The 12836-nt window shown below is 40.6% G+C and overlaps 1 protein-coding gene across 2 annotated transcripts in view; it reads right to left on the reverse strand.

Moving 5' to 3' along the window:
• Window positions 1–5426, reverse strand: part of SEC63 (SEC63 homolog, protein translocation regulator) — a 72719-nt gene extending 67293 nt beyond the window's left edge. Inside the window, exon 1 of one of the 2 annotated variants that reach the window (XM_034668940.1) lies at window positions 5134–5426. In XM_034668940.1, coding sequence (XP_034524831.1) covers window positions 5134–5257 — 124 coding nt within the window. In that variant the 5' untranslated portion in view covers window positions 5258–5426. The remainder of the gene's footprint in view (window positions 1–5133) is intronic. The other variant, XM_034668939.1, reaches the window with a different exon arrangement.
• Window positions 5427–12836: the final 7410 nt, after the last annotated feature.

Raw genomic sequence — 12836 nt, forward strand, 5'->3', positions numbered from 1 at the left:
ATCATGTCATTACCTTAGAAACTTCCACTGTTTACCCAATAACTTACAAAACAAAGTATAAGCTTTCTAAAATGGCTGATTTACTTTTAAGTGCACATTAAATCTTCACCATTTATTGAACATCTCCATGCTTTTGCATATACTTTCTCCTGCATAAGGATATAATTCCCCACTTATCTTTTATGACCTATCTCGAATCACCTCCTCTGCATGAAACACCCAAATCCCCAAACAGAACTATTCATTCCTTCCTTTGTGCTCCCACAGTACTTTCCACTTATCATTTTAATACTTACTGTAATGTGTTATATTAATTATAGGAGGCAGTATAAGAGAAATGGCTAATAAGGAAAACTGGAGCATTAAGACAGGTTTGGATCCAACACCCAACCTTCCAATTAGAAGTTCTAAGGCTTTAGGTAAGTTGTTTACCTTCTCTAGGGCTTAGTTTTCACATTAATAAACTTGGGATAATATCTGAGTCTAGCTCAAAGTGCTGCTGTGAGTGCTTTCAGCATGCCCACCTTGGGGCTAGCAAATATTCAAATGGACATCAGAGCTGAGATGAGGAGAATCACAATCACCTGTCTTAAGCTGCAGGGGGTAAAGGGCCTTCCCCATCAAGAGGAAGGACAATGTCTAAAGTCATCCCCACAGGGGCAAAAAGAGAGAGATGCATACACCAAAATGTGTCATTACCTTTGGGTGATGGGATTACAAGCAATTTTTGTTCTGTTTGTGTGTGCTTTTCTGCACTGTGTATATACAACTTATTAAGAAAAATGTTATACGCAGTAAGAAGTCTGATCCATCACCCAGAAGCAGCATCTAGCACAAAGTTAATGCTCTATAAACATCTACTTAATGAAGGAATTTCTACAGTGTGTTTGGTTTTGCAAGCATGTTTATATGCATTTATTGCCTTGCTTCTCATAATCACTTCTTATAGGGCATATTATTATTATTATACCTAGAAAATGAGACCGAATTCAGAAATAACAAAATAGGGACTAGGCTGGAACTTAAAACCAAAACTTCTAACTTTCCAAATTCAGAGTTTTCTTACTCCATTAAGCACTAAAGTGGACTCCTACTCACATTCCCAAGTCAGAGAGCTGAATCACTTGTGTACTGTTTGAGAAGGGGCATGCAAAGAATAAAGAAATGTAACTTTTTTTAAAAGTTTCATTAATCCTTTCAAACCATGGGGGAAAAAACCTGAGTACAGTATATCTATTTGCTTAATCTTCATTTTAATTTTGTAAAACAAGTAACTCACTGTCTATTTTATAGATGAGTAAACTAAAATCATATAAGTTAAATAACTTGCCTAAGATCACACTGTTGGTAAAATGTCAGATCCAGACAGGCTTCCAAACAAGGCAATTTTGAAAAAGTAAGATAAGGGGTAAGGTCAAATAAGTTTTAAAAAAATAAGGTCAAACAGCTAAAAAAACAAAAACTTGGAAAAGGTAATAATATAATTTATCTCAATTCAAAGGATCAATAAGCCTTCACCTATGTAACAAATAAAAGCATGTTCTTGATTATCTGAAATTCTAACAATTACAAGCAGTTTTCTCTTGTCAAATACCACTGTAAACCTGTATTATTAACGTTTTAACAAATATTTTTGGCTCTCAAGTACAAGAATTTTACAGCATTGTTCTATAATAAGTGCTTTTGACTATGTAAAACCAAAAGGCTAAGGCATTAGTGATTTTTGTTTTTAGCAAAGAGCACATATAAAAATACACCATCTTACAAAATGACAACTCCAGCAAAAGACCACTGCCAAGGGAGTTCTCCTCTTTGCTAGCTACAATTTACAATCACATAGGGACCTTTTAAAAAACCAATACACGGCACCCACTCCAGACCAATTAAATCAGAATACCTGGGGGTGGGTAAAAGTGTTTTTAAAAGCTCCCTAAGCGATTCTAATATGGAGCCAGGGTTGAGAACCACTGTTTTAAGGAAATCTAAACCCTCTGTTATTACTTCATCCAGAGCTTTTGTCCATAATGGTCTGAAAAAGTATTCAGTCAACTTATTTAGCCAATTTGCAAACAACCAGGAGAGTAAGATAAATAGGACCCCTCAATTACTACAAGGGGTATTAATTATAAGCACACTTAGCCCAGTAGATTAGACAAAAAATCAAGGCAAAAGAATTCCATTAGTGTTCTGGATAATAGAGTAACTTCAATTAACATATCAAATATGCCAATGAGCAAGTTACTTCTATTTCTCAAACCCGAGATTTTACCATCTGTGAAATGGTGCCATGCTTTCTAATGGACTCAAGTGTCCAATAATTCCAGAAGAGCAACACTGAAACAACTAAACCTTGAAACTAAAAGACCCACAAGCATCATCTTTTTAAAAAACTAAACAAAGATTACTTACACTGAACTTTAAAAATGTGTAATTACTGGCAAAGAAACCCTTTTCATGCTTTCCTACAGAGAGTATCCCTGAAAAGTCAAGACTGACATAAGAACTCTAAAATTCAAACTCCTATGCCTACATTTTTGTATTTGACTACTTACAGTTTCAAAAGAAAATGAAATAAAATAAGCTTCAAAATCAAAATATTAAAATATCCTGTTGTGTTGATCAAAAATACTACTACAGGTCCACATCCTTTATTCAAAACCCTCGAGGAAATATATATTTCAGAATGTTTAAGATTTCAGAAAGACAGTACAGTGTCCCTACCTTTACAAGCCCTTGAGGGTCTAAAACAGCACCAATAATCAAACCAATATTCCAAATTAATATGCCATATTAATGACTATATTCTAAATAAGAAGAATCAAGATTTTAAGTAGCCTCCTGTTGATACAAGTCACCAAATTATTTTGCTGCCAACATCTGAAAAAAAACTTTCAGAGCTTTGGGTGAACCTAATAATTCTAAGATTTCTCTTTGATGCTCAAGACATCGCAAATTGAACTTCAGAAAAAGGTCATTATGACGAAAACATCCTTTTAATAGCACTGTAATCCTAAAGAAACAACCCCATTATTGTAGATACACAAAAATAGTCCAAGTGCTGTCCACCAATTTTCATGATGATTAGGAAAATAGCATTTAAGTGTCCACCTTAATTTTCACAGTGCAATTGTGGGCAAGACCAAACAAATACATCAACACATGCACATTTACTAAGGCAAGCCTGAAGCAGAGCCAGATGTAAAATGGGGGCAAATCAACACCTTTCTATCTAGCAATATGGAGACAACAGAGGACTTTGAAGCTAAGCAGACCACGAAAGAGAAAGTTACTTAAGCTCTCTAAACTCCGGTTTCTTCACCTAAGGATAGAGATAATAATAATAATAGTACTACTTCACTGTGTTTTTAAGAGGATTAAATAAAGTAACATTTGAAGGCAATAACTATAGTCACTATTAATTCCCTACTACTTTTCCAAAGACCAACTATATGCTGAAGGAGCTCAAGCATAACTTGCCTCTAAGTTTTAAGGCAAATTTCATAATACAAAACCCACCACATATATAGGACTTTCGAATTTCAAAAATCCAGTATAGATTAAAATGACTAATTTCTGAAATCAGCAGCTTCTCGAGAAACACATTCTAACCAAACCTACCTACTCTCCCAATACCCTTTTGTCTTCCAATCAGTTGCACACACAGGGTTAAGTGAAAATAAACTACTATACTGAAAAGTGCACTTTTAACTCAATATTATTAGAATGGCGTAGGTTTTGCAGATAAGGGAAACCATTACCGTATTAAGACTTAATCATTTATATACAACCACTATCCAAAGAACCCAGACAATTTAAATACACTTAGGAAAAAAAGGCACAACAGTCCAAAATCCAATTTTCAAAAAATACCCACTGAATAAGAAAACTGGTAACTTTGGGCAGATTTCTGCACGTAATGGACATTTGAACTTACTACCGCTTGTACTAAAAAATGGAAACCTTTGTTATTTATCCTAAATTCAATTTAATTCCATTATGTAACTCAAGAATTTTACAGAACATTTGAGTCTGTCTTAAAGCATAACAAGTTCTGAGCTGCTTCAATGCCTCACTGTTAAGTCTCCCCCAAACAGTATATAACCTGGACAACCGGGACTTCCACCGCACCCAACTTCAAAGATGTTTCAAGTTCGCATACCTCCTGTGAAACAGAAAGCTTTCCCTAAGTGTTAATACTCAAATCTACCAGTTACTGTTAAATAACCTATTAGGGCCTGGCAGTTCCATCAGCTTTAAGATTATCACTTGTCATTTATTCTAGTACAGTCCAACATAAAATGCCTCTAAAAGAATCTATATTATTTTGTGTTCCAATCCCATGTGTTTAATGTGAAGATTTAGAACTAAAAGCGAAAGGACCAGCTAGCTACCTGACAACTACCTGCAAGATGAACTACCTACTAGACTTAATCCTTCATACCTGCACTTTTTCCGCCATAAACAGGAAACTCCAAAGAAAAGGAAATAGAGAACAGCCTATTTTTGCTGAAGGGAATAACGGCATTGCTTCCAACCCCACAGTGTTAATGAACAAATGAAAAGCAACAGGGGAAAGGCACGGGGGGAGGGGCGGTTGGTGAGCTCAGTTGGGAGTCCAAAGCATGCCACCCAGCTCATACGGTGCCCAAAACATCTGTAACGACAGCTGCAACAGGGAAACGGGGGTGCGAGGGAAGAGGACCGTGGCTTAGGAGCTCAGAGTTGTGCCTGCATGTTCGGCTTCCTCCTTTGCCAACTCTTCTCTCACCTCCCAATTCCCATCCTCCCCATCCCATCCTGCTCCCTCCGTATAGAAAAATAACCAATAAAATCAGAGGCAGAGAAGACAAAGAGGCAGGAGGAGGCTGCAAGGAGCGCCCAGAACAATGGGTGAGAGGGAGCGAAGCGAAACTCCTGAAAAAGACAATGAAACGGGGACAGAGAGGAGCCCCGAGAGGAACCGAGGGAAACACCGCCGAGCCCGGGCCCCGCCAGCGGCGGACGCCGGGACGAGGCTCGGCGGGGCTGGCTAGATCACCCCGGCGCTGGGGGCTGGGCTGGGCGGGGGCGGCGCGGCCCAGAGGGGCCGGCGGGGCCTGCGCGGGTCCGCGGGCACCTGCCCGCAGGACTCACCGGCATTCTGGTCTCGGGGCCAGAGGTAGTATGTGGCCGGGATCACGATGAGCCCCACGAATGAGGTGAGGAAGTAGAAGAAGGTGTTCCCGCTGTCATCGTACTGGAACTGCTGTCCCGCCATGGCACCCCCCCCTCCGCCTCTCTCTTCTCACCACCGCCGCCACGACCCCGCTCTGCGCTCCAGCACCCAGCACCCCGGCCCTGTGTGGCGTAGCTCGGACGCTGCCGCCGCCTCTCCTCCCCGCCCCCACGCTACTCTCACGGACACGCCGCCGCCACCGCCGCTGCCGTCGCCTGCTATCGCGAGAAGAGATAGTTCCCGCCCCGCTCGGTTTTTCCCTCCCTCTGCCTCTCCCCTACACACTCGCTAAGGGAGACGTGGCGCGCGCAGCCGTGGAACTCAGCGAGGTCCCGCCCTTGATCCCGCCCCCAAGTCACAGCCCCGCCCCTTGCGCTTTTGTAGATCCTCTCCTAGAGCCCCGCCCGTAGCCTTCACCCCGCCCCCCCCCCGCCCTTTCTCCTCCCTCTCCTTTCCCAGCGTTTCACCAGCGGTATGGGGGGAGGGGGGCAGGGTCATTTTAGGGGGTCCCAGCAAAGACCCGCGGAACAGCGTGTGCTCGTGGTTCACCTTACTGCTCCTGGAGCCGTAGCTATTCCGAGCAGAGCTGAGGCTTCCTTGCCTCTTCCTTCTCCCATCCTTACCTCACCTTGTCTGCCCTCTCGCTTATTTAATTTCCCTGCTTATTAACATTTCTTAAGGTTCCAGGTCCGTTCTTCCAGTCCCAACATTTTGAAAACAAGGGTCATTCAGAATTGGGCGGTGCAGGGGGTAGTGGTAAGGGTTTTGTTGTGGTTTGTTTGCAAAGTAATATTTGCTACCAAAAGACTGAGATCTATCCTGCGCCCATTTTGCAGATGGATATTCCCCAAGCCAATAGAGACGGTGATCTACCCATCCCAGACACCAGGTCACCAGTGTTTTCTTCGACCCAGGCGGTAGGCTAAGACCTTTATTGCTTTATATCATCTAACCGTCAGTAAATCCCTTGGAATAAATCAAAGCATGCTCGCTCTCCAGATGAGGAGATTGAGGCTCAGAGAGATTGCCTAAAGTCATGCACAGTAAAGAACGGTCTGCGGATTCAAACTCAGATCACTCTGACGCCACAACCAGTGCCATTGGCCACCACCTCGTCGTGGACCTTAACGTTTCCCTCAGAGCGGCTGGCACTCCTTGCAAGGTGTGGGCATCTGTGCTTCGAAAGGGACAGCTAGAGAAGCAGTCGCTCTCGGGAGCCTCTCCCTTGGCTGCCTCTGAGGTCCCAGAGGCCGGAGTCAGCTGAGCTGGGAGAGAGAGGATTGGTGCGCTGATCTGGGAATGACCCCCAGGGTCCCACTGCAGCCCTGCCTGAGGCCTATCCCATAGTCTCCATCTCCCCTCTATGGATCAAAAGGAAAGACCCACCCGACCTGCTTCACAGAGTAGTTGTGAAGATTAAATTATAGTGAAAATGCTTTGACAAATGTAATAAGCAAATACCACACATTACACTATTTTTTAAAACTCATTTTAAGACTACAATCTATTTACTAACTTACTTTCAATATGCCTTCCATTGTTGGAAGAGAGATCTGGTCACATGTCTTTTATTTTGCGTCCTCAAAACTAGCATTTATCACAATAGGTAAAGCTTTTCTTCATAATGGATTATTTTCACATGTATTGTCTCCCTTTCAAGTGTCCTACCTACCCATTTGAAAGGAAATTTTTCAAAATCGTCTTCTCTGCATTTCCCTCCTCACTTTTTTCTATATAAAGTTTTCAAAGGCTATATTAGAGGGGAAAAAAATAAAAGGAAAGTGAGGGGAAGAGGATTGAACCATGAATTCAGCACAGCATTCTGATTACCCCAACGCAGATATGCCCAGAACAATTTGCTTTGCTTCAGAAACAAATTAGCTATAAAATTGATTCAACTGAAGTGGGTAGGTTCCTGAAGTTTCTTTTGTTTATGTTGAATTTGTTATTAAGTCTTCCCAGGTTTTAATAATGCTGAACAGGTTATTTTTTATTACTCTGATTGTACATTTTACTCAGCATTTGTGCAAAGATAATACATCAGTTTTATAACCTTGTGACAATATAAATTATTGATGATAAATATTCTTCTGACTTTTTTCCGGGAGGAGTAATCTTTTCACTGCAGCTTTTGGGTCATGCGTAACAGAACTGAACTGAACCATGAAATATTTTGAACAAATCGTATTTATTTGCTAAACTCCAGACTGATCTAAAACATGATTTTTTATAGCAGATTACAGAATGTGAAGGGAGGTGTTGGAAAGATATTAGGGCTTGAGTATGCTCAATTCTGAAATCATGAAAACAACTTTAAAGAGGGATTGAGGGCAGTGGTTTGTCCTTTAGTATTGGGAGCAGGTCTGTATTTTTGCTCCTCTCTTGTCACAGGTATCTTCTGTTTTTAAAGATAAAGACATTTTATCCCAGAACTTAAGGTTACTGAACATAAATAAACTCGGATCACCCAAATATTCTCCAAAGCAAATCTGAACTATACCTTTAATTAATCACGATTTCTGATTCAGTGGTATTTTTAAATTAACACAATATTTTCTTTCAAGAGATCATTTTAATGAAATATTTTGTAATAGTAAGTGAATATGGTAGAACCGGATCTACAAACACATTTTGATCTTTTTTTTTTTTTTTTTAGATTTTATTTTTATTTATTTGACAGAGAGAGAGACAGCCAGCAAGAGAGGGAACACAGGCAGGGGGAGTGGGAGAGGAAGGAGCAGGCTCATAAGCGGAGGAGCCTGATGTGGGGCTCGATCCCACAACACCGGGATCACACCCTGAGCCGAAGGCAGACACTTAATGACTGAGCCACCCAGGCACCCCCATATTTTGTTCTTAATCTGACAGCATGTTTTAAAGGGCATTTTGTCTATGTGTCTTTAAATTAATATTTTAATCTACTTCATTACAATTGCTAGGTAGATAATTGCTCTCAAGTATAGAAAGCCTAATTATTTTTAGGTACTTCTTAATAATTTACTTTTTCCTTACAGCAAATCTGTCCTTCATTCCAAATCATCCTCATACTGCTGGTGTTGACTTACATTTATATGTACCAAAATACATTTGTGTGGCCATAATCAATATTATTTAATTTTCCGCTTAATGGAATTAGCCTCAAAGAGACTGGAAAGACCTGAAGTATTAGGTAGATACATGCAATTATTATTTAGTCTTTTCTCTCCCCCTACCCTACAATAACCTTCACTGCCAAAGCCTAGCAAATCATCTTTAATGTTTTACCCCTTATTGTTTCAGAGTTAGGATTTTCTTCCATTAGGAGGTAAATCTCAGGTGCCTAGGTGGCTCAGTCGGTTAGTGTCCAACTCTTGATTTCAGCTCATGATCTCAGGGTCAGGAGATTGAGTCCCACAGGAGGCTCAGAGCTCAGCAGGGAGTCTGCTTGAGAGTCTCTCCGTCTGCCGCTCCCCACACACACACGCCCGCAAGCTGGCGCGCTCTCTCTCAAATAAATAAATAAATAATTTTTAAAAGAGCTAAATCGTTTCTAATACTAATCAGCCAATTCTTTTTTATTTGTCCTTAACAGAGATGAAGAGATACCCCCATAGTAATGACAAATCATTAAACATTACATTAAACTTTGTAACCAATGAAGTAACATTTGTATAAGACTTATGATTTACAAAAAGCTTCCGCAACATTATTACAGTTAAAATTTCAGATTATGACCTACATGCTGGAACTTTGACTAGATAAAAGGTATCAAACCATTTTAATCCTTTCATTTCCTACCCCTGTAAAGCCCTTAGGATGCAATGAAACCCCAGTCTTACACTTGGAGAGAATGTGAAGGGAGGCGTGGGTTGGAAAGATGTTAAGACTTGATTATGCTCAACTCCAGAATCACAGAAACAATTTTTTAAAAGATTTTATTTATTTATTCAAGGGAGAGAGAGTATGAGTGAGAGAGAGCATGAGTGAGAAAGTGAGAAAGAACACAAGCAGTGGGGAGGGACAGCAGGCGAAGCAGACTCCCCACCAAGCAGGGAGCCCGATGTCGGGCTTGATCCCAGGACTGACCCCACGACCATGACCTGAGCCAAAGGCAGACACTTAACCCACTGAGCCACCCAGGCACCCCATGAAAACAATGTTAAAGGGACTTGAGAGCAGTGGCTTCTCTTAAGTATTGGGAGTAGGTCTATATTTTGGCTCCTCTCTTTTCATGAGTATGTTGGACTTGTCAACATTATTCTTACTCTATCCCTACTTTTGTGATTATAAAGCTGAGAATTTATTTTACTAAAACCAGTCGTCAATGATATATCAAGAAACTCAGGTCATTCTTTTATGAATTAATTATCAACATATCCAAATTCCTTGATTAAAAAAAATAATGATTGACATTGCCCAATAAGCCATAAAATAGCTCTTGATGAGATTTCCCACCCAGATTGAAATACAACTTGGAAGAATGGCCATAAATAAACAGAAGAGTTCACTATGGGCAAATTTCAAAGGTATATATTTGAGTAAGAAGAAAAAAAGTTCTCAGTAGAGATTAGAACTTCAGGAAAAACATGAATCATCTTGTTGAAAAACAAATATTTGTGGATCCTGAAGCATATAAGATGGGGGGAACCCTAATTAGGAAAAAGAATATAAAATTGTGATTAAAAATTCGGTACAGGGGCGCCTGGGTGGCACAGCGGTTAAGCGTCTGCCTTCCGCTCAGGGCATGACCCCGGCGTTATGCGATCGAGCCCCACATCAGGCTCCTCCGCTATGAGCCTGCTTCTTCCTCTCCCACTCCCCCTGCTTGTGTTCCCTCTCTCGCTGGCTGTCTCTATCTCTGTCGAATAAATAAATAAAATCTTTTAAAAAAAAAATTCGGTACAAAAGTGAATATTTGCTATGGACTTTGGACGATAATGATGTGTCAATGTAGGTTCGTCAGTTGTAACAAAGGTGCTGCTCTGTGGGGGGATGTGGATAAAGCAAGAGGCTATGCATGAGAGGGGCAGAAATTACATGAGAAATCTCTGTACCTTCCATTCCATTATGCTGTGAACCTAAATCTGCTCTAAAAGAAAATAATAAAGTCTACTAAAAGTAGTTAATATATGTAATAATTATAATTGCTATAGGTTTGTGTACTACAAATGGAAGAATTCTGATAAATTCTATTTGTATAATTTCCATCAGGATTTTTTAAAGCTATGGTACATTTATAATTGCATCCAGTGCATATTGAATATATTCCTACTTACAGAGATTTTCCTTTTTGATAAGCCTTAATGAGAACCAGATCCTCTGCCTACAATTTTAACACCTACTGAGTGGAAGAATTTTCCACAGAACAGTGTCTGGCTCTGTCTCTTTCAAACTATGTTTCTCTTCTATTACCTATACACTTCAGGTGCCAGACCTCCTGGGATATATTCATATCTTGAATCAAGGTGTGTCACTCTTTCATGTTACAATAGGGCATGACTTTGCCCAGAGGGTGGGGTAGAAGTATTCCTGAAGGTGGTAACAACCATACACAGAAGTAACTGTACACTACATAAAAAAATGCCTCCCTAACTCCAAAATGAATGTGCCCCCTAACCTCCAAATATGCAGATTATCATACAGAAGAAATGCAGGGAGGCACCTGGTGGCTCAGTCGGTTAAGTGGCTGCCTTCGGTTCTGGTCATGATCTCAGGGTCCTGGGATCGAGTCCCGCCTCTGTCTCCCTGCTCAGCGGGGAGTCTGCTTCTGCCCCTACCCCTGCTCATGCTCGCTTTCTCTCTCTCTCTCTTAAATAAATAAATAAAACCTTTAAAAAAAAGAAGAAGAAGAAATTCAGTCATTCAATATTTAACATCCATAGAGCTCACACACTGTTAGTGTGGGGAATATAAGTGTAAGGAGTTGAAGACAAGAGTCTCTGACCTCTGGAAATTCACCTACAATTTAATGAAGAGGACATGCTATTTCAGTAAGTAGCAAAAACCCAAGGAAGGAATTGATAAATGCTGCAGAGGTATACTGATAAAAATATTTGCAAAGTTCATAGGAAAGAGGCATTTCTTTTGTCAGAGAACATCAGAGGGCTTCAAGGAAGAGATGGCAATTGAGCTAGGCCTCAAAACTTAAATAGAAATTGAATTTAAAAATCCAGATGGAGTTAGCTCAAAGAACATTTGGAGAACAGCATAAAGTCCAGTCTGTCTGTGAATGAGACTAACAGAGTTGAAAAAATACTTTTAAGTCTAGCTTCCAGGTTACAAGCTACATATTAGCAATATTGCTTTTAAAATGAACTTTGTTAAAGGAGTACATGAGTGGGAGACATTGCAATCCCCTTGGGATGCCTTAAAGAAAGAGAAAAAAGGAATGGTTTGAACTAACATGGTTTAAGGACAGTCCTGCAGGAAAAAGAGGGTGAACTAGGTCACCGTTTCTATTATTTTCTTCTTTCTTCTCTACCCAGAATATCGCTTCCACTCTTTGATTCCAATCAAATCTTCTTAAGATCGAATACAAAAGTTATGTCCCCAAAAAGACTTCTTTGACGTACCTTACCTCACTTGGCTGGCTCTTCCGTTTTACATCCTGTTTCCCTCTCTCCTTCCAATCTTGCTGCCCACCTCTGTCACGCCTCACATCTGTTCTCTACACAGCAGCCAGGGATCCTTTCTTCCCCCTCCTTTCAACTTTCGATTTTGAAATAATTATAGATTCACAAGAAATTGCAAAAATAGTAGAGAGAGGCCCATGTACCCTTCACTCAGCCTCCTCCAATGGTAATATCTTATATAACTAAAATACAATATCAGAATCAGAAAACTGACATTGGTACCATCTACAGATCTTATTCAGATTTCACCAGTTTTATATACACACACATCTGGGTGTGTATGTGTCTAAGATCTTTCAAAACCCTGTAAAATCCTCTTTTCCTCAAATTCTCCACAGTCTTCCTATCTCACTAGAATGAAAGTCGAGGGTTTGGGTCTGCAAGGTCCTAAGTCATCTGCCCTATGCCCCACCTCTCCAAGTCCATGGCCACCACTGCCCATCCTCATTAACTTACTCCAGCCACACTGGCCTCCTTGTTGTCCTCAGGGCCTTTGTGCATAGTTTTTCTGTCTGAAATATTGTTCCCCCAGCTATCCCAGTGGTCCCCTTCGAAGCCCTCATCATGCAGGTCTCTGCTCAAATATTACATCTTCAGAGAAGCCTTACCTGATCTCCTTATAAAATAGCATCTGGGGTGCCTGGATGGCTCAGTTGATTGGGCGACTGACTCTTGATTTCAGCTCAGGTCTTGATCTCAGGGTCATGAAGTCAAGCCCCACGAGCCCCACATTGGGCTCCATGCTGGGTGTGGAGCCTACTTAACAACAACAACAAAAAAAGTAGCATCTTCCTTCATTTTCTATCTCCTTATTTGCTTTTATTTTTCTTCAGGGCATTTCTCGCCAAGTAATATATTCTATATTGATTTTTTTTATTGAATTTCTTCCCCCACTACTTGACAAAATTATTTTTATTTTAATTTTAGATTTTATTTTTAAGTGTCTATACCCAAAGTGGGGTCCAAACCCACAACCGTGAGATCAAGAGTCACATGCTCTCTACTGACTG

The sequence above is a fragment of the Ailuropoda melanoleuca genome, chromosome 10 (assembly GCF_002007445.2).
Source record: "Ailuropoda melanoleuca isolate Jingjing chromosome 10, ASM200744v2, whole genome shotgun sequence".
In the NCBI taxonomy this organism is placed as follows: Eukaryota; Metazoa; Chordata; class Mammalia; order Carnivora; family Ursidae; genus Ailuropoda; species Ailuropoda melanoleuca.